Source organism: Scyliorhinus torazame, chromosome 19 (assembly GCF_047496885.1).
Source record: "Scyliorhinus torazame isolate Kashiwa2021f chromosome 19, sScyTor2.1, whole genome shotgun sequence".
NCBI lineage: Eukaryota > Metazoa > Chordata > Chondrichthyes > Carcharhiniformes > Scyliorhinidae > Scyliorhinus > Scyliorhinus torazame.
In genome coordinates this window covers 77,044,175-77,064,996 of record NC_092725.1, presented here as the reverse complement: position 1 = coordinate 77,064,996, position 20,822 = coordinate 77,044,175, and the positions used below count along the sequence as shown (strand labels likewise).

The following is a 20,822-nucleotide window of genomic DNA, read 5'->3' as shown; positions in this document are numbered from 1 at the left end:
GAGAGAGGCCGATGTCCTGGCCTTTGCCTCCCTGGTGACCCAGAGACGGATCTTACTAGGTTGCAGGGACTCGGAACCGCCAAAGTCGGGGGTATGGGCTAGCAGGGGGAGGGCTTTGGCAGGGGCTATGGGCACTGGTGGGGGGTGGTCCGGGGGTGGCGAGGCTGGTTACAGGGGGGGGGGGAAGTTTTTGGCAGGTCGTGTCCGTGTGCGGCTGCCGCTATGTTGCATGCCGTGGCCGCCGCAGGCCGCCGCCGTGCACAGCGCAGCCACAGACCTGGCAATTCTCCGGCCGTATCGCAGGTAAAGCCGGGGGCTTTACGCTGCACAGCTGCTAGCTCCCCACCGGGTGGAGGATCGGTGCAGCTTTTACGCCATTGTTTCTGGTGTAAAATGCCACTGTTCCCATGCCGGCGTCTTCAAATTGGAGTATCCAGCCCCAGGTATCTACTGGGATGAGTGATCAGACTGCACACGAGGGAACTCCAGATAGACAGTCTCACAACCCTGTGAACTTTATCCTTTTTTTTCAAAGTCTATCCTCCTACTGCCCATCTCTACAGAGACCACTATCTGTTTATCCTTTGTTTGTGTCTGTCTGTGTTGGGGTATTTTAAAAGAGAGAGATAGTTATACTTCCAGATTACAATTTTTGTTCTTGCAACCTGTGTGAAAAAATGACTTTTGTTTTATACTAAATCAATAATTCTGAGTTTATTGAAAGAAGCCTGATTAAAGTTTCTTTTATTCTGGGTTTAAAGATAATGAAGGTAGATAATTGGCCATTTCGGTGAGTAAATTAAACTTTTAAACTAATGATGCAACCTGTGGACTAGTGGGGCTAAATAAACTGTGGAAAAAACGGCCAACAAATGCCCACATCTTCAAATGAAAGTAATTATCTATTTGGTCTTTTGTTGCATAAGTTTAATCAATTATCTCGCAATCTGCACAGTGTTTTATCTACTGTTTTAGATTTATATGCTTATAACAAAAAAAAAAAGCAAACCTTGTTCATATATTTCTTTTATACATTTTAATTATACCATAAAACATAGGGGCACTAGAAGTCCATTCAGCCCATCGAGTCTCTTCCACTATTCAATGAGATCATGACTGACCTGATATGGTAATGCTCAGTTCCACTTTCCCGTTATATCTCCATATCCTTGACTCCCTTACTGATTAAAAATCTGTCTATCTCAGCCTTGAACATACTTAATGACTTAGCCACTACAGAGGTAAAGAATTCCACAGATTTACAGCCCTCTGAGAGAAGGAATTCCTCCTCATCTCTGTCTTGTACTAGGCTGTCACCCGATAACATTGGGTTTCATTAATTTCTGAAATTATATCATTTTAATCCAAAAATGGATACTATAGTAAATATATTTAATTAACCTGTTTGTCTCTAATCTATATTGTTTATTAGATCATCTACGTTTTCTGGCAACTATTCATTTTATTGCTGTATAGTATTATTTTTAAATTCCTTAACATTTATGCCACAGAGAAACGGAGCTAAAATCCTGTCGACAATCTGAGGTTCTTTGACGTGCGGAGTGCCCTCTAGTGAAAGTTGTCCATTTGAATCTTTTTCAGGTGATGTAGAAAGCAGAAATCCACCATCAGAATTGGAAGATCCATTCCTGAATGATCGATGCAGAGGTATGGATGTTTGCTGTTAATCTAATTAGATCTATTCAATGAAACTTGGACCCTTTCACTGACCCTCAAAACTTTTCTGTGTTGTATAATGAAGCAATATAATTTACAAGAGGACAAAGCTACATTTTGTACACATAAAGCCAGATAGCACCACTGATTTCCTTTGTTTTGTGAAATGGCAGTCTTAAAGGAGGCAGAATTTGATCTGTTGCATTCAGCGCATGTACTTGCATTGTCCCATAATCCCCAAGTGTGGTAAAGAAATCTATGCACTTTCTGATGCTTCTCCACTTTTCATTTATACTGTGTTCTATGATTTTAAAATGTTGGTTGAGGCAGGTTAACAGAAGGCCCACAACTAAAAAGAAACAAAAGCTGTAAGTTCTGGAAACCTGGAAAAAAACCTGGAAAAATACAGCAGGTCAAACAGTGTCTGAGATCAGTCAGCAAAACGTGGCATCCCTGATGCATATTTCCAGGATTTTCAACAATTCTCCCTTCTCCACTCTCATTTGAAACTTCTCATGAGTCGCTATTATATCAACTCGAGTGGCAAGAATAGATGTGGAGTTTAGGTAGCACCCCTCAGAATTTGATAGTAACATCAGGAGTAGTTTTGTATGTCTGAAAGACCTATGGAGGTACATCGTGACGGGGTCCAGGTGATGTGGGAGGTTCAAGCATGAGAAAGGGGAAATAAATAGTGATATCGGGTGGGTCTATGTTGACTGTGGGGAAAGTGGTGGATGACAGGGGGAGGGTAGAACGTGATGGAGTGAATTTGAAAGTTGAAACACACCTGGCGGGATTCTTTATTGTCCGATGCTGAAATTGAAATCGGCAATCGGGCGGAGAATCGATTCCGCCGTCGGAGTTGGGGCCGCAGGCGGTTTGTGATTCTCCGCCCCCTCCAAGCTGGCATCATCGTGACGCACGGCGTGAGCGGTCGCAATGCCATTGCCGCCTCATCGGCTGGCCCACCCATGATGCTCCGCCCCCGATGGACCGAGTTCCAGACGGCGTGAGACACGTATGGTCTGAGCCGGCATGCAGCTGCGGACTGTGTTCAGTGCCGCCACACTCGGCTGGGATCCGTGCCGCTGGCCGGGGGGGGGGGGGGGGCGTCTGCCAGGGCTGGGGGGGACTGATGGGGGTCTCAGTCGGCGGGTTAGGTTACGCGCAGGTCGTCAGCCTGCGCGGCCCGGGACCCGACCATTCTCAATGCGATCCGCAGGCATTTCACGCAGTGCTAGCCCCTCACCAGTACCGGAATCGGTCCGCGCCGATTTTTCTGATGTGAACCTCCCACGGATTATCCGTTCGAGCCGGCACTTAGCTGCAGGACTGGAGAATCCCGCCCATTATTTTTCCAAAGTGACTTTCACCAGTTAGTCAGTCAGTAAGATCTCTCCAAATAGGTAGAGTTCAAGATCAGCACAAATGGCCAACTAATGGAATAATTAGGAGGCAACTGGATATCAAAGAAACTCACTTGTATTCTCCTCTCTATGGCAAAGCCCACATTGCAGAGGGTTTCCAGATTCATGCGACTCATAATATTGAGGTAGCAGCAAGGTTTGGAGCTGCCATTCATTCTGTGCCATCGGTTGCAGTCAGAGGTAGGGATGAAGGGAGGGTGGGAGGTAGATGTCATCAAGGGCACGGCTGGTGGTGGGCATCCAACTCATAACTCCAGACCTCCATCACCCCAGGTGAACGGTCCTGGTTGATCATGCGGTTCGTTGTTCTATGCTGCCAAGGCAATGGTCCCACTATAGATTTTCAAGTGGGAAAATGTCTGCATGAGACCTCTTGAACCTGACTCTCATTACCCTGGTGAAAGAGCAATGTCTCCATATTAATGCATGAATGGGAGGAACACCCATCTCTGGTCCTTTAGGATTCCTTTACCTGGAAGGGGTGGGGTAGGAGATGCCATGGCTAGGTGCAGGTCAGGTGAAGGGCTTAACACTTCCCCATTGGCTTTGAGATGTAGGAAAGCCTGTAAGGAACTTGCTCACTTCACTTCGTTCACACATCGACTGAGGTGTCGATAATGCAGATTACAGGCAATCTTGACTTGATAATGCGGCTCATTCAAATGAGGAGAAGGAAGGCACATTGCAAGTTAGCTTGGCACCGGGCCAGGAGAAGAAAGACTCAAAGCAGCAAGAGACAGTGGGCATCAAGAACTCCAAGATGTTAGTGCACAGGATACACAGCAACAGCAGGTCAGACCCACAATCAGGTCCAACGCCTTCCTGCGATTCTCTGGGGACTGGCGAATCTCCACCAGTCGGCGCACGGTCGACATGGCGCTGGTCGGGGGCCATTGAAAGAGGTCCCTGCGGCGATTGTCCGCCGATTAGCCGAGTTCCCGCCGGCGTGGTTCACTCATTGTTCCACCAGGCGGGAGCTCGGAATGGCGGTTGCGGACTCAGTTCGGGGCCGCCCTGGGTGGGGGGGCAGGGGGATCCATCACCGGGTGGGGTCTCCAGGGCGGCCAGGCTCGTGATCGGGGGCCACTGATCGGCGGGCGGGTGCAATCTGGGGGGGGCCCGCTGTGTGGGTCCGCCATGTTGTGCGGGGCCGCCACCGCAGGTGTAACTTCCGCAAAGAATTCTATAAATTAATGAAACAGCATTTCCCTTTCACAAACAATTGTTATGGGCCAGGGTTTAGAGAACGCCAAAGTGTATCACGGAATTCACCTGACCTACAACTGTTTATAGATTTTGGTTATGAGGAGCACAAGGGCCTACTTTTCAGATGTTATGCAGAAGAGCCTTAAGCACTTTAAATCAAAAACAAAGTTTATTCTACAATTCAATTAACATTTTATAAACACACAATCAACATTTTTATTAACTATAAACATAAATACCCCACACAGCTACAGTACTCTATAGTTAACCCTTAATAACTTCCCTTTACTGTTTCACTCAAGTAACAACATCCATAAATCAGACAATCCCTTTTACCACAAAACAGTAGGTTTGAATTCCTTCCAGAACAGAGTTATTACTTTGAAGTTATCAAGTGATCAGGAGGCATCTTTTTAACATGCAGAGAGAGAGAGAGACTCCAAGATCCTTGTAGTCTGAATAATGCAGCTTGTCTAAACCGAAAGTAAAACTCAGAGCCACAAACAGCTTCCAGCTCAAAACAAATCCAGAGCCACTGACCAGCTCCACCCACACACTGACATCACTGCAACCATTTGAGAAGACAAACACTTCTTAAGGGGACATCCCCATGACACAATGTTGATTCTGCGTGATTGCATTAAGGTTTTCAAAGTATCCTCATATAATCTGCTTAATAATAGATTCCAACACTTTCCCCGTGACAGATGTTAGGCTAACTGGTTTCCTGTAGCTTCCTGGTTTCTGCCTTCCTCATTTCTTGAATAGAGGAGTTACATTCATTATTTTCCAATCTGAAGGGACCTTACTTGAATCTAGGGAATTTTAGAAAATGTTATCCAACGCATCTACTATCTTAGCCCCCCTTCTTTCAACACAGTAACCCCGTACCCATACATCACCCACCCGAAACAAACATAAAAACCATAGACATAAAAAAAAAACCCAACCAACATCTTTAATCCCCATTGCTTACCGGCCACCTTTATGTTACAATGAAGGCTCCAGTACACCCAGAAAACACGACGAAAGGTACCCACAACAGCAGACAAAAGAGAAAAGAAAGAAAAGAGCATAGAGAGGGGGGTCCTCTCCCCCCCGCACCCCCCGTAGGCAAAAGCTGCCCAAACATACAACACATGGCACCTTTAAAGCAGTAAACAGCCGACCGTCAGTCCAGGCACAGTAGGCATCCCCCCAAACGATAACCCTCGGACCCTAGTTTGCGTCCATGGGTCCTGTTTTCGGGACCAGCCCCTGATCTCTCGTGAAGTCCATCGCTTCTTCGGGCTCGGAGAAGTAGTGGTGTTGGCCCTGATGCGTGACCCAAAGACGAGCCGGGAAGAGCAGACCAAACTTCACGTGCTTTTTAAATAACACCTCCGTAACTTGTTTAAAGGCTGCTCGACGCCTGGCCACCTCCTGGCTTAGCTCCTGATAAATGCAAACAACACTGTTATTCCACGTGCTGCTCTTAGCGCTCTTTGCCCACTGTAACACCCGCTCCTTCGCCACAAACCTGTGGAACCTGATAACCATCGGACGGGAGGGACCCCCCGGACGCATCTGCCTCGCCTGTACTCTATGTGCCCCCTCCAGCTCCGGTGGTCGCAGAAAGGCGTCAGCCCCCATCAGCTGCATCAACAGGTCAGCCACAAACGCTGTGGCATCTGCTCCCTCAGCCCCCTCCGGGAGGCCGATGATCCTCAGATTTTGTCTACGGGCTCTATTTTCCAGCTCCTCTACTTTGTCCAGCAGGCTTCTCTGTCTCTCCTTCAACCCATCAACTTCTAGCGCAGCCATCGTCTGCGTGTCTGCCTGCTCCTCCACCGCCTCCCCCAGCTCCTTAACTTTTTCGTCCTGGGCATCCAATCTCTGGTTCAATTGATCCACTGCCTTATGAAGTGGGTCCAAGTTATCCTGCTTCAATGATTCAAAACTGCTTTTTATCACCTGCAGCATGTTTTCCAGCGCTTGCTGGATCGCCAGGTCCGAGGTCCTAGGTCCGCCATATTTGCTCCCGGGTCAGCTTCCCCTGCACCTTGCCTTTGTCCTTTCCTCTCCCGTTTTCGCTGCTTTCTGCTCTCCCGCACGGTTCCATGCAGCTCTGCCCATTCCTCAGCACCTTCGTGGCCGTCTTTCCAGCGCTCCACAGTCTCGCAAAACCAGGGAACCAGGTCCTCAAATCCCGCCGGAGTGAGAGCCAATGAATGTGCGGCTCACTCACTCATCGCCGCCACCGGAAGTCCCCATCCATTAATTTTTTTAACCTAATTTGACCTGATTTTAACTCACTAAAAACTTATTCACTTACACAGAGTTAAAACCTCCTCTAAACTCACTGGTAATGCCATAGGGGCTGGTTTAGTACAGTAGGCTAAACAGCTGGCTTGTAATGCAGAACAAGGCCAGCAGCGCAGGTTCAATTTCCGTACCGGCCTCGCCGAACAGGCACCGGAATGTGGCGACTAGGGGCTTTTCACAGTAAACGTCATTGAAGCCTACTCGTGATAATAAGCGATTATTATTACTAGACCAAAGAACTTGATTCCATATTTTATGTCAACATTTATTTTTTCCTTCTCCACTGTTAACTCTCTTTAAAATTTAAGCCTATCCAAGATTTGAATCATCTTCCCATATGTTGGGAGCTTCTTCAAGCATGCCCCACATACATAGAATTTACAGTGCAGAAGGAGGCCATTCGGCCCATCGAGTCTGCACTGGCCCTTGGAGAGAGAACCCCACTTAAGCCCACACCGCCGCCCATACTCGCAACCCAGCAACCCCACCCAACCCTTTTGTACACTAAGGGCAATTTAGCATGGGCAATCCACCTAACCTGCACGTCTTTGGACTGTGGGAGGAAACCGGAGCACCCGGAGGGAACCCACTCACACATGGGGAGAACGTGCAGACTCCGCACAGACAGTGACCCAAGCCGGGAATCAAACCTGGGATCCTGGAGCTGTGAAGTGACAGTGCTAACCACTTCGCTACCATGCTGCCCAACTGTGGAAAGGAAATAAGAAAAAATGATTGTCTGGCAAGCTCTTTCATTTCTAGCTTTCAACCTCTTCCCCATTTCTTTGTCATATGTTTTATTGTCTCTTTCTTTCATCAATATAACTATTACCACTAGTTTTTTTGAATTTGCCTTCTTGTATACTATGGTAGCGAGGCCCCTTTCAGGGAGCGGGCTTAGTGGACCATGTGACTGGCTCAGGAGCCAATCGCACAGGAGAACACGAATCCTGGCCAATGGCGAGTTTGCGCGGGGCCCTGGGAGCAGGGTCCCGGGCAGTGTGGACTCGAGAGTCAAAGAGAGAAGACCCATCCTTTTGTATCCTGTACCTGTATATATATACCAGCCTTTGCCTTTTGTTAATAAATGTCTTTGTTACTACTGGAAATGTTTCTCAGCTAAGTCCCAATTTGGTGCTGCCAGCAAAATGTCTACTGGTGAAGTATTAATTAAGGTAAGGTTTGTTGTAACAATTTGGACCAATAAATTCAGATCCTGAGACATATATGATTTGCAGATTATATGTGAGGCATAGTCATGCCTGCCTTTCTTGTCCCTTCAAGAATTACCATTGCTTTCCCAACTCTAAAAGCATCATTGGAACCATGCATACCCGTCCCCAAAGAAATTCTCATATGATCAATTCCTGTTGCTGTGAGTGAAAAGAGCTACCCCGAGCCTGCACTAGAATTAGGACCCACCGAGGTCTGTGTATCTGCATTGGTGGAGGGTGCAGGTGAAAGCAGTGAAGGGTCTTCCTGGATGGATCCTCAGTCTCCGTATCTGAGGTGTTCTGGGGGCTGTGGCTGATGCACTGGTTGACACTCTCCCACCTTTTCTTGCTGGTGGCTGGAATAGAGAAAAGAGATAATTTTTTTTTTTTTAATAAATATTTTATTGAAAATTTTTGGTCAACCAACACAGTACATTGTGCATCCTTTACACAATATTATAACAGCACAAATAACAATGACCTATTTTATATAAACAAAAAAATGAATAAATATTAAATAACAAAAATGAAAACTAGCCCTAATTGGCAACTGCCTCGTCACAAGCCACCCCCTCCCCCTCCCCCCCTCTCCCCCCCCCCCCCCCCCCCCCCCCAATCCTGGGCTGCTGCTGCTGCCTTCTTTTTCCCATTCCATCTATCTATCCGCAAGGTATTCGACGAACGGTTGCCACCGCCTGGTGAACCCTTGAGCCGACCCCCTTAGGACGAACTTAATCCGCTCTAGCTTTATAAACCCCGCCATGTCATTTATCCAGGTCTCCACCCCCGGGGGCTTGGCTTCTTTCCACATTAGCAATATCCAGCGCCGGGCTACTAGGGACGCAAAGGCCAAAACATCGGCCTCTCTCGCCTCCTGCACTCCCGGCTCTTGTGCAACCCCAAATATAGCCAACCCCCAGCTTGGTTCGACCCGGACCCCCACTACTTTTGAAAGCACCTTTGTCACCCCCATCCAAAACCCCCGTAGTGCCGGGCATGACCAAAACATATGGGTATGATTCGCTGGGCTTCTCGAGCACCTCGCACACCTATCCTCCACCCCAAAAAATTTACTGAGCCGTGCTCCAGTCATATGCGCCCTGTGTAATACCTTAAACTGAATCAGGCTTAGCCTGGCACACGAGGACGACGAGTTTACCCTACTTAGGGCATCTGCCCACAGCCCCTCCTCGATCTCCTCCCCCAGCTCTTCTTCCCATTTCCCTTTTAGTTCATCTACCATAGTCTCCCCTTTGTCCCTCATTTCCCTATATATATCTGACACCTTACCATCCCCCACCCATGTCTTTGAGATCACTCTGTCCTGCACCTCTTGTGTCGGGAGCTGCGGAAATTCCCTCACCTGTTACCTCGCAAAAGCCCTCAGTTGCATATACCTGAATGCATTCCCTTGGGGCAACCCATATTTCTCGGTCAGCGCTCCCAGACTCGCGAACTTCCCATCCACAAATAGATCTTCCAGTTGCGTTATTCCTGCTCTTTGCCACATTCCATATCCCCCATCCATTCCCCCGGGGCAAACCTATGGTTGTTTCTTATCGGGGACCCCCCCAAGGCTCCAGTCTTTCCCCTATGCCGTCTCCACTGTCCCCAAATCTTCAGTGTAGCTACCACCACCGGGCTTGTGGTGTAGTTCCTCGGTGAGAACGGCAATGGGGCTGTCACCATAGCCTGTAGGCTAGTCCCCCTACAGGACGCCCTCTCTAATCTCTTCCACGCCGCTCCCTCCTCCTCTCCCATCCACTTACTCACCATTGAAATATTAGCGGCCCAATAATACTCACTTAGGCTCGGTAGTGCCAGCCCCCCCTATCCCTGCTACGCTGTAAGAATCCCTTCCTCACTCTCGGGGTCTTCCCGGCCCAGACAAAACCCATAATGCTCTTTTCAATCCTTTTAAAAAAAGCCTTCGTGATCACCACCGGGAGGCACTGAAACACAAAGAGGAATCTCGGGAGGACCACCATCTTAACCGCCTGCACCCTCCCTGCCATTGACAGGGCTACCATATCCCATCTCTTGAAATCTTCCTCCATCTGTTCCACCAACCGCGTTAAATTTAACCTGTGCAATGTGCCCCAATTCTTAGCTATCTGGATCCCCAGGTAACAAAAGTCTCTTGTTACCTTCCTCAACGGTAGGTCCTCTATTTCTCTACTCTGCTCCCCTGGATGCACCACAAACAACTCACTTTTCCCCATGTTCAATTTATACCCTGAAAAATCCCCAAACTCCCCAAGTATCCGCATTATTTCTGGCATTCCCTCCGCCGGATCCGCCACATATAGTAGCAAATCGTCCGCATACAAAGATACCCGGTGTTCTTCTCCCCTAAGTACTCCCCTCCACTTCTTGGAACCCCTCAACGCTATCGCCAGGGGCTCAATCGCCAGTGCAAACAATAATGGGGACAGAGGGCATCCCTGCCTTGTCCCTCTATGGAGCCGAAAATATGCCGATCCCCGTCCATTCGTGACCACGCTCGCCACTGGGGCCCTATACAATAGCTGCACCCATCTAATATACCCCTCTCCAAAACCAAATCTCCTCAACACCTCCCACAAATAATCCCATTCCACTCTATCAAATGCTTTCTCGGCATCCATCGCCACTACTATCTCTGTTTCTCCCTCTGGTGGGGCCATCATCATTACCCCTAACAACCTCCGTATATTCGTGTTCAGCTGTCTCCCCTTCACAAACCCAGTTTGGTCCTCGTGGACCACCCCCGGGACACATTCCTCTATTCTCATTGCCATTACCTTGGCCAGGACCTTGGCATCTACATTTAGGAGGGAAATTGGTCTGTAGGACCCGCATTGTAGCGGGTCCTTTTCCTTCTTTAAGAGAAGCGATATCGTTGCTTCAGACATAGTCGGGGGCAGTTGTCCCCTTTCCTTTGCCTCATTAAAGGTCCTCGTCAGTACCGGGGCGAGCAAGTCCAAAAATTTCCTATAGAATTCGACTGGGAATCCATCCGGTCCCGGGGCCTTTCCCGTCTGCATGCTCCTAATTCCTTTCACCACTTCTTCTACCTCGATCTGTGCTCCCAGTCCCACCCTTTCAGGCTCTTTCACCGCGGGAATTTCCAGCCGATCCAAAAAGTCCATCATTCTCTCCCTCCCATCCGGGGGTTGAGCTTCATATAATTTTTTATAAAATGTCTTGAACACTCCATTCACTCTCTCCGCTCCCCGCTCCATCTCTCCTTCCTCGTCCCTCACTCCCCCTATTTCCCTCGCTGCTCCCCTTTTCCTCAATTGGTATGCCAGCAACCTGCTCGCCTTCTCCCCATATTCGTACTGTACACCCTGTGCCTTCCTCCATTGTGCCTCTGCAGTGCCTGTAGTCAGCAAGTCAAATTCCACATGCAGCCTTTGCCTTTCCCTGTACAATCCCTTCTCCGGTGCTTCCGCATATTGTCTGTCCACCCTCAAAAGTTCTTGCAGCAACCGCTCCCGTTCCTTACTCTCCTGCTTCCCTTTATGTGCCCTTATTGATATCAGCTCCCCCCTAACCACCGCCTTCAACGCCTCCCAGACCACTCCCACCTGGACCTCCCCATTATCATTGAGTTCCAAGTACTTTTCAATGCACCCCCTCACCCTTAGACACACCCCCTCATCCGCCATTAGTCCCATGTCCATTCTCCAGGGTGGGCGCCCTCCTGTTTCCTCCCCTATCTCCAAGTCCACCCAGTGTGGGGCGTGATCCAAAATGGCTATAGCCGTATACTCCGTTCCCCTCACCTTCGGGATCAATGCCCTACCCAGCACAAAAAAGTCTATGCGCGAGTAGACTTTATGGACATAGGAGAAAAACGAGAACTCCTTACTCCTAGGTCTACTAAATCTCCACGGGTCTACACCTCCCATCTGCTCCATAAAATCTTTAAGCACCTTGGCTGCTGCCGGCCTCCTTCCAGTCCTGGACTTCGACCTATCCAGCCCTGGTTCCAACACCGTATTAAAGTCTCCCCCCATTATCAGCTTTCCCGTCTCTAGGTCCGGAATGCGTCCTAGCATCCGCCTCATAAAATTGGCATCATCCCAGTTCGGGGCATATACGTTTACCAAAACCACCGTCTCTCCCTGTAGTTTGCCACTCACCATCACGTATCTGCCCCCGTTATCCGCCACTATAGTCTTTGCCTCGAACATTACCCGCTTCCCCACTAATATAGCCACCCCCCTGTTTTTCGCATCTAGCCCCGAATGGAACACCTGCCCCACCCATCCTTTGCGCAGCCTAACCTGGTCTATCAGTTTCAGGTGCGTTTCCTGTAACATAACCACATCTGCTTTAAGTTTCTTAAGGTGTGCGAGTACCCGTGCCCTCTTTATCGGCCCGTTCAGCCCTCTCACGTTCCACGTGATCAGCCGAGTTGGGGGGCTTCCCACCCCCCCCCCCCCCCCTTGTCGATTAGCCATCACCTTTTTCCAGCTTCTCACCCAGTTCCCACGCAGCTGTATCTCCCCCAGGCGGTGCCCCCCCGCCCATCCTCTCCCGTACCCGCTCCCCCCTTTCCCCAGCAGCAGCAACCCAGTAATTCCCCCCTCCCACCCCCCCCGCTAGACCCCCCGCTAGCGTAATTACTCCCCCCATGTTGCTCCCAGAAGTCAGCAAACTCTGGCTGACCTCGGCTTCCCCCCGTGACCTCGGCTCGCACCGTGCGACGCCCCCTCCTTCCTGCTTCTCTATTCCCGCCATAATTATCATAGCGCAGGAGCCAAGCCCGCGCTTCTCCCTTGGCCCCGCCCCCCCATGGCCAACGCCCCATCTCCTCTCCCTCCCCACCTCCCCCCATCCCCACCTGTGGGAGAGAGAAAAGTTACCACACCGCAGGATTAGAACATAAAACCCCTCTTCGCCCCCCACATTCGCCCCACCACTTTGTCCAAACGTTCTTTTTAATAACCCACTCATTCCAGTTTTTCTTCCACAATAAAAGTCCACGCTTCATCCGCCGTCTCAAAGTAGTGGTGCCTCCCTCGATATGTGACCCACAGTCTTGCCGGTTGCAGCATTCCGAATTTTATCTTCTTTTTATGAAGCACCGCCTTGGCCCGATTAAAGCTCGCCCTCCTTCTCGCCACCTCCGCACTCCAGTCTTGATAAACGCGGATCACCGCGTTCTCCCATTTACTGCTCCGAGTTTTCTTCGCCCATCTAAGGACCATTTCTCTATCCTTAAAACGGAGGAATCTCACCACTATGGCTCTGGGAATTTCTCCTGCTCTCGGTCCTCGCGCCATAACTCGGTATGCTCCCTCCACCTCCAACGGACCCGCCGGGGCCTCCGCTCCCATTAACGAGTGCAGCATCGTGCTCACATATGCCCTGACGTCCGCTCCCTCCACACCTTCAGGAAGACCAAGAATCCTCAAGTTGTTCCTCCTTGCGTTGTTTTCCAGTGCCTCCAACCTTTCCACACATCGTTTCTGATGTGCCTCCTGTATCTCCGTCTTCACCACCAGGCCCTGTATATCGTCCTCATTCTCGGCTGCCTTCGCCTTCACGACCCGAAGCTCCCGCTCCTGGGTCTTTTGTTCCTCCTTTAGCCCTTCGATCGCCTGTAGTATCGGGGCCAACAGCTCTTTCTTCATTTCCTTTTTTATCTCTTCCACGCAGCATTTCAAGAACTCTTGTTGTTCAGGGCCCCATGTGAAACTGCCACCTTCCGACGCCATCTTGGTTTTTGCTTGCCTTCCTTGCCGCTGTTCCAAAGGATCCGCTGCAATCCGGCCACTTTCCTCTCCTTTTTCCATCCGTGTCCAGGGGGAATTCCCTTCTGGTTTACCGCACAGTGTTTTTAGCCGTTAAAATTGCCGTTGGGGCTCCTACCAAGAGCCCAAAAGTCCGTTCCACCGGGAGCTGCCGAAACGTGCGACTTAGCTGGTCATCGCCGCACCCGGAAGCCAGAAAAGAGATAATTAATAATTACCTACACAGGCAACTACATTATAGGCCATGCGCAATCATTGTCCATGTGTGGCCGCTTTATAATTGATGAGCCCTCACTGGAGGACAATGATCACGTCTTCCATGCAGGGACAATTCCTTTCCTTGACAGCCAGCTCCCCTGCCTGTTCCCCCTGAATGATTAACCCAGCTGAGATCAACCAATTTTCAGAGAACAGAGACAGACACCGGGATTCTCCCTTCCAGGGACTAAGACCCCACGCCTGCGGGAAAACCGGCGGCAACGACTCCGGCGTCAACGGGCCCCCAAGGTGAGTAATTCTCACCTGTCTCGGGGGCTAGGTGGATGCCGGAGGGGTTGCCGCCGCTCCAGCTGGCGCCGAAGGGACAGCGCGAGTTTGCGCATGCGCTGAAGGGCCGGCGTGATCTCGTGCACGCCCGGAACCACTGGCGTGGTTCCACGCATGCGCAGACCGGCCGGCGGATTTTGGCGCATGCGCGGGGGGGGCGGTTCTCTTCTCCGCGCCGGCCATGGCGGAGCCCTACAGGGGCCGACGCGGAAGGAAGAAGTGCCCCCACGGAACAGGCCCGCCTGCAGATCGGTGGGCCCCGATCGCGGGCCAGGCTACACTGTGGGCCGCTCCTGAGGTCGGAACCCCCTGCGCCACCCCGAGGACCGCCCCCCGCCGACTTACCTGCCAGGTCCCACCATGTGGGGCCATACGTATCCCACGCCGGCGGGACAGGCCAAAAACGGACGGCCGCTTGGCCCATCGGGCCCGGAGAATTGCCGGGAGAGGGGGGGGGTGCTGCCAATGGCCCCAACTGGCTTGCTGTAATCCCGCCCTCGCCCGAAAAATGGCAGCTGGCGGTGGGGTGCGAATCGCGCTGCCCCCCAGGGATTCTCCGACCCGGCGGGGGTGGGGTCAGAGAATCCCGCCCAGAATGTGAGATCTTCTAGTCTGTATAGCTAAATTAGACCTGCGAGGCCTCTGGGCATTGTGTATAACTAGAGTACACAACAGTATTATTACAGCATTGGTAAATATAGGATGAAAAACAACATTTACATATTGCATGAACACCAGGGACCACTGTATATTTGCGGCTGGATTCTCTGTTCCCCCAGTTGCGTGTTCCGTGGTCGCATGCCGTTCGCTGGTGGCGGGATTCTGTTATCCTGCTCCTTGACAATGGGATTTCTCATTGAAACCACACACATTGCCAGGAAACCTGCAGGCGGGGTGCACTGCCAGTAAGAAAGGTGAATTGTAACGGCCGGAGAATTCTGGCCCAGGATCATTATTCAAAGGCTTAACTACAAAGGCTATGGGCCCTGACAACATTCTGGCATTGGTATTGAAGATGTGTGCTCCAGAATAAGGCGCACATGTAGGTAAGATGTTCAGCTGCAACACTGGCATCTACCAAACAATATGGAAAACTTATCAGATATGGCCTGTGTGATATTATCAGGTATTACAGTCCGAGAGGCTGAAGACCATTGGTTAAACCTAGGAGTTTACCATTGGCTGTTTGGTACGTAGACCCGCCCTGACAGGCGGTGTATAAGAACCGGTGCCGTCCCAGCAGCCCTCATTTTCTGTACCGAAGTTGCTGGGGAACAGTTCTAGTCGATTAAAGCCTTCAGTTATGATACAACCTCGTCTTTGATTGCAATTGATCGTGCATCAATTTAATCGACTACACTTAAGCTGAAAGGATGGATCTCCGAATCAAACCGGAGTGTCTACAGCTCAGCCCCCACGCGGAGAACTCGGTGGCGATATTTAAGCACTGGCTGGCGTGCTTTAAAAGCTACCTCGAGACGGCCGGAGGCACCCCCTCAGGAGACATTTCCTGCACTCAAGGGTAAGCCCTGGGATCTTCACCCTCATCAAGGAGGCGGAGGATTACGATGCTGCGATCGAACTACTGAAAGGACATTATATCCGCCCTGTAAATCAGGTCCACGCACGTCACCTGCTTGCAACTAGACGGCAAAGCCCCGGGGAATCTTTGGAGGAATTCTACCGTGCGCTACTGGTGCTGGGCAGAAACAGTGGCTGCCCGCAAGTTTCGTGGAGCGAGCACACGGAACCTTTAATCCGGGATGCCTTCATAGCAGGTATGAGCTCCTTAGAGATCCGCCAAAGACTCTTGGAAAAGGACACCCTGGGACTTAGAGAGGCACGGGCCCTGGCAGGGTCCATGGATGTTGCCTCCAGAAATGCGCAGTCCTATGCGCCCGATCGCGCGGTGGCCCCCTGGGCTGCGTGGCATCCCGCAGCGGCAGCCCTACAGACCTTCCACCTGTCCCTGCAGGCCTGCGCCGTAAGACGGCCCGCTAACCCCGTCGGGCCCCACTGTTTCTTCTGCGGGCAGGCGAAGCATCCCTGCCAGCACTGCCCGGCCCGCACCGCCACCTGCAAAAGGTGTGGCAAGAAGGGCCACTTTGTGGGGGTCTGCCAGGCACGAGCCATGGCCACAGTCTCCAGCGACTCCGGACCGCCGCGGCAACCCTCCCTTCGGGCCCCAGGCAGCCAGCACTCACCGCCACCCCACTATCCTGGGCCACGTGCGACCCACGGGCACGGCCATCTTGCCCCCCGATCACCACGCTGGACGGATGGGCACCGCCATTTTGTCCATCCCCGCCGCCATTTTGTCCATCTCCGACCACCATGGGCGACCCATGGGAGACGCCATCTTGGATGGGGCCCCAAGCCCCCAGCTCAGCCGACTACACGCTGCCCGATCAATACCTGCAACTACTTCATCTGGCCTCGGTGACTCTGGACCAAAATTGACCTCGGACACTCGCAACAGCAACAACGACGGTCTTCATCAACGGCCACGAGACGTCTTGCCTGATCGACTCTGGGAGCACGGAAAGTTTTACACACCCCGACACGGTAAGGCGCTGTTCACTTGTTACCCACCCTGTAAACCAGAGAATCTCCCTGGCCTCCGGGTCACACTCGGTGGAGATAAAGGGGTTCTGCGTAGCAAACCTCATTGTCCAAGGCAGGAAATTCAACAATTTCCGCCTTTATGTCCTGCCGCACCTCTGCGCGGCTACACTCCTGGGGTTGGACTTCCAATGTAACTTGCAAAGCCAGACTTTTAAATTCGGCAGCTCCATACCCCTCCTTACTCGCCTCGCGGGTCGACCTGCCTTCCCTGTTTGCGAACCTCACCCCGGATTGCAAACCCGTCGCCACCAGGAGCAGACGGTACAGTGCCCAGGACCGGACCTTCATCAGGTCAGAGGTCCAAAGGCTACTGAGGGAAGGGGTCATTGAAGCTAGCAACAGTCCCTGGAGAGCTCAAGTAGTGGTGGTAAAGACCGGGGAGAAGCATAGGATGGTCATTGACTACAGTCAGACCATCAACAGGTTTACGCAGCTGGACGTGTACCATCTCCCCCGCATATCCGACCTGGTAAACAGGCTCGGGCAATACAAGGTCTTCTCCACGGTGGATCTCAAGTCCGCCTACCTTCAGCTACCCATCCGTACTAGTGACCGCAAGTACACTGCATTCGAAGCAGATGGGCGGCTCTATCAATTTTTACGGGTTCCCTTTGGTGTCACCAATGGGGTCTCAGTCTTCCAACGAGAGATGGACCAAATGGTTGACCGGTACGGCTTACGTACAACGTTCCCGTATCTCGATAATGTCACCATCTGCGGCCATGACCAGAAGGACCACGACACCAACCTCTGAAAATTTCTCCAGACCGCTCAAATCCTTATCCTAACATACAATAAGGATAAATGCGTGTTTAGCACCGACCGCCTAGCCATCCTCGACTACGTAGAGCGAAATGGAGTTATAGGCCCCGACCCTGAATGCATGCGCCCCCTTATGGAGTTCCCCCTTCCTCACTGCCCCAAGGTCCTGAAGCGCTGCCTCGGGTTTTTCAGTTATTACGCCCATTGGGTCCCTAACTACGCAGACAAAGCCCGACCCCTAATCCAGTCCACAACCTTCCCCCTGTCGATGGAGGCCCGCCAGGCCTTCAGCCACATCAAAGCAGACATTGCAAAGGCCACGATGCACGCCATCGACGAGTCCCTCCCCTTCCAGGTCGAGAGCGATGCGTCCGACGTAGCTCTGGCGGCCACCCTCAACCAAGCGGGCAGACCCGTGGCCTTCTTCTCCCGTACCCTCCATGCTTCCGAAATTCGCCATTCCTCAGTCGAAAAAGAGGCACAAGCCATAGTAGAAGCTGTGCGACATTGGAGGCATTACCTGGCCGGCAGGAGATTCACTCTCCTCACTGACCAACGGTCGGTTGCTTTCATGTTCGATAATGCACAGCGGGGCATGATAAAAAAGGACAAGATCTTGCGGTGGAGGATAGAACTCTCCACCTACAACTACGAGATCTTGTACCGTCCTGGGAAGGTAAACGAGCCTCCTGATGCCCTATCCCGCGGCACATGTGCCACCGCACAAGTGGACCGCCTCCGAGCCCTCCAGGAGGACCTCTGCCACCCGGGGGTCACTCGTTTTTTCCACTTCATTAAGACCCGCAACCTGCCCTACAGCCACCAGGGACTGCCAAATCTGCGCGGAGTGCAAACCGCACTTCTACCGGCCAGAGAGAGCGCACCTGATCAAGGCTTCCCGTCCCTTTGAACGCCTCAGCAGGGACTTCAAAGGCCCCCTCCCCTCCACCGACCGCAACACGTATTTCCTGAACGTGATTGATGAGTACTCCCGGTTCCCATTCGCCATCCCCTGCCCAGACATGACCGCAACCACCGTCATCAAGGCCCTCCAGGGTATCTTTACACTGTTCGGTTTCCCCGCTTACGTACACAGCGATAGGGGGTCCTCCTTTATGAGCGACGAACTGCGTCAATTCCTGCTCAACAGGGGCTCCAGCAGGACGACCAGTTACAACCCCTGGGGAAATGGTCAGGTAGAGAGGGAGAACGGAACGGTCTGGAAGACGTTCTACTGGCCCTATGATCCAGGAACCTCCCAGTCTCCCGCTGGCAAGAAGTCCACCCGGAGGCCCACCACGCCGTCTGGTCTCTGCTCTATACAACTACCAATCAGACACCTCATGAACGTCTCCTTGTCTTCCCCAGGAAGTCCTCCTCCGGGACCTCGCTCCCAACCTGGCTAGCGACACCCGGACCCATCCTGCTTCGGAAGCATGTGCGGACGGACAAGTCGGACCCATTGGTCAAGAGCGTCCACCTGCTGCACGCTAACCCCCAGTATGCCTACGTGGCGTTCCCTGAAAGCCGGCAAGATACAGTCTCCCTTCGAGACCTGGTGCCCGCTGGGACCCCACGTGCACCCGAACCATTACCCCCCCCCCCCCGCCCCTCCACAGCACCTCACAGGAGGGTCAGTCCTCCCGCCGCTCCTGCCTAGGTCCTCCCACCCACCGACACACCCTACAGGCACCCTCCTCTCGGGTCAACCGTTTGCCCCACTAGCGCCGCCTAGGGGTGACGAAACTGCCATGGAGTCCGAAGCCACGCTCCCGGAGTCGCAGACACCCGGACCCCCACCAGAATCACCACCGAAGCCCAGTCAATCCAGGAGGACGACCAGGCCGCCCGACCGACTGATTGCTTCAGTGTAACTTTAACTGTAAACGAACACTGCATGTAAATATTCTCGACAACTCTGTAAGGAGGTATCACGGTACCTCCATATCTGATCATACCATGTTAGATGAGATTGTTACCACTGGACTCTTTTTAACAGGGGGTGAATGTGGTATTATCAGGTATTACAGTCCGAGAGGCTGAAGACCATTGGTTAAACCTAGGAGTTTACCATTGGCTGTTTGGTACATAGAAAACCGATGCCATCCCAGCAGCCCTCATTTTCTGTACCGAAGCTGCTGGGGAACAATTCTAGTCAATTAAAGCCTTCAGTTATGATACAACCTCGTCTTTGATTGTAATTGATCGTGCATCAGCCTGTCCACAAAAAACAAGACAAATCCAACCTGCTTAATTACTGCCTCGCTACTCTTATGCTTGAACCAATAGCAATCAATTATCAAACTAACCTGAAAATAGTTAATGATGACTTTAGGCGGGTCCTTCCCACTGCTGATCATGTTCAGCTGTGACGGTTAAGAGAAAGCATTAGCTGGAATGTTGAGCTCAGAAATAGCAGCAATGTTGCAAACCAGTTGTGGCAGTCACCACTGATGTATATATAGGTGCTTTGTGGTAAGGCCCTGTACTATAGGTACGGGGGTAGTTCCCTGCCTGCTGCCACTCTCGTCTTTGTGTAATTAATCGTGCATCACCAGTGTTACACACTGATCAACTTTATGATCTGTCCACTCCACACACTTACGGCGCATGCTCCTGTGCCCCTGCTTACACCATCACTCAAATGGCATCTGCATGGCTAGCACCGGAATTGTTTGATAACGTCATTTTTGAGGTAAAACAGCACCCCCCTAGTGCTGAAAAACTGGTTATTACAGAGTTGAATTTGTGGCCTGTAATTAGTTGCTGTTTTCTGGACAGCTTTAGTCTCAAAATACATCAGGTGCAATTCTCCCCAAAAATATAATTTTGGGCAGGTTTCGTGGGGTGATTCCCATCGGGTGTTTGGGCACAATCCAAATCTGTATTCATCGACACTTAGTCATTTTTTTGGAGCTTGGCGAGTTTCTCACTGAAAAATGTCACACTTAGAATTATTTTCTACAGTGGGGAACTAAAGACACCGGCAGGGCTGGCTCCTCGGAGATCGGGGCACATTTTCGAAGGGTGCCCAGACCTTAAAATTATGTTGAGGGTCCCCCACACTCTCCACCTACGGACATCATGACCCCTACTGACATGGACAACAACCCCAACCCTCGACACCGGAGGGACAGCCTCCTCCACCCCATCACAAAATGTCCACGTGATCTCCCCCCCATTTCCCCCACCGCCCCAATACCGCCCAGGCATGAGGGTGACCCTTCATCCTCGTCGGCATTGGGCTGTCGCCACCTCCTGTTTCAGGCACCCTTGTCACCCTGCCCACCCTTCATAATCCTCCTTCACCC

At 51.6% G+C, this 20,822-nt stretch overlaps 1 protein-coding gene across 3 annotated transcripts in view; it reads left to right on the top strand.

The window, feature by feature from the left end:
• Positions 1–20,822, top strand: part of fbln1 (fibulin 1) — a 345,473-nt gene that overhangs the window by 112,592 nt on the left and 212,059 nt on the right. For all 3 annotated transcript variants that reach the window (XM_072484570.1, XM_072484568.1, XM_072484569.1), the window contains exon 5: positions 1,603–1,668. In XM_072484570.1, the coding sequence (XP_072340671.1) occupies positions 1,603–1,668 (66 nt within the window). The remainder of the gene's footprint in view (positions 1–1,602; positions 1,669–20,822) is intronic.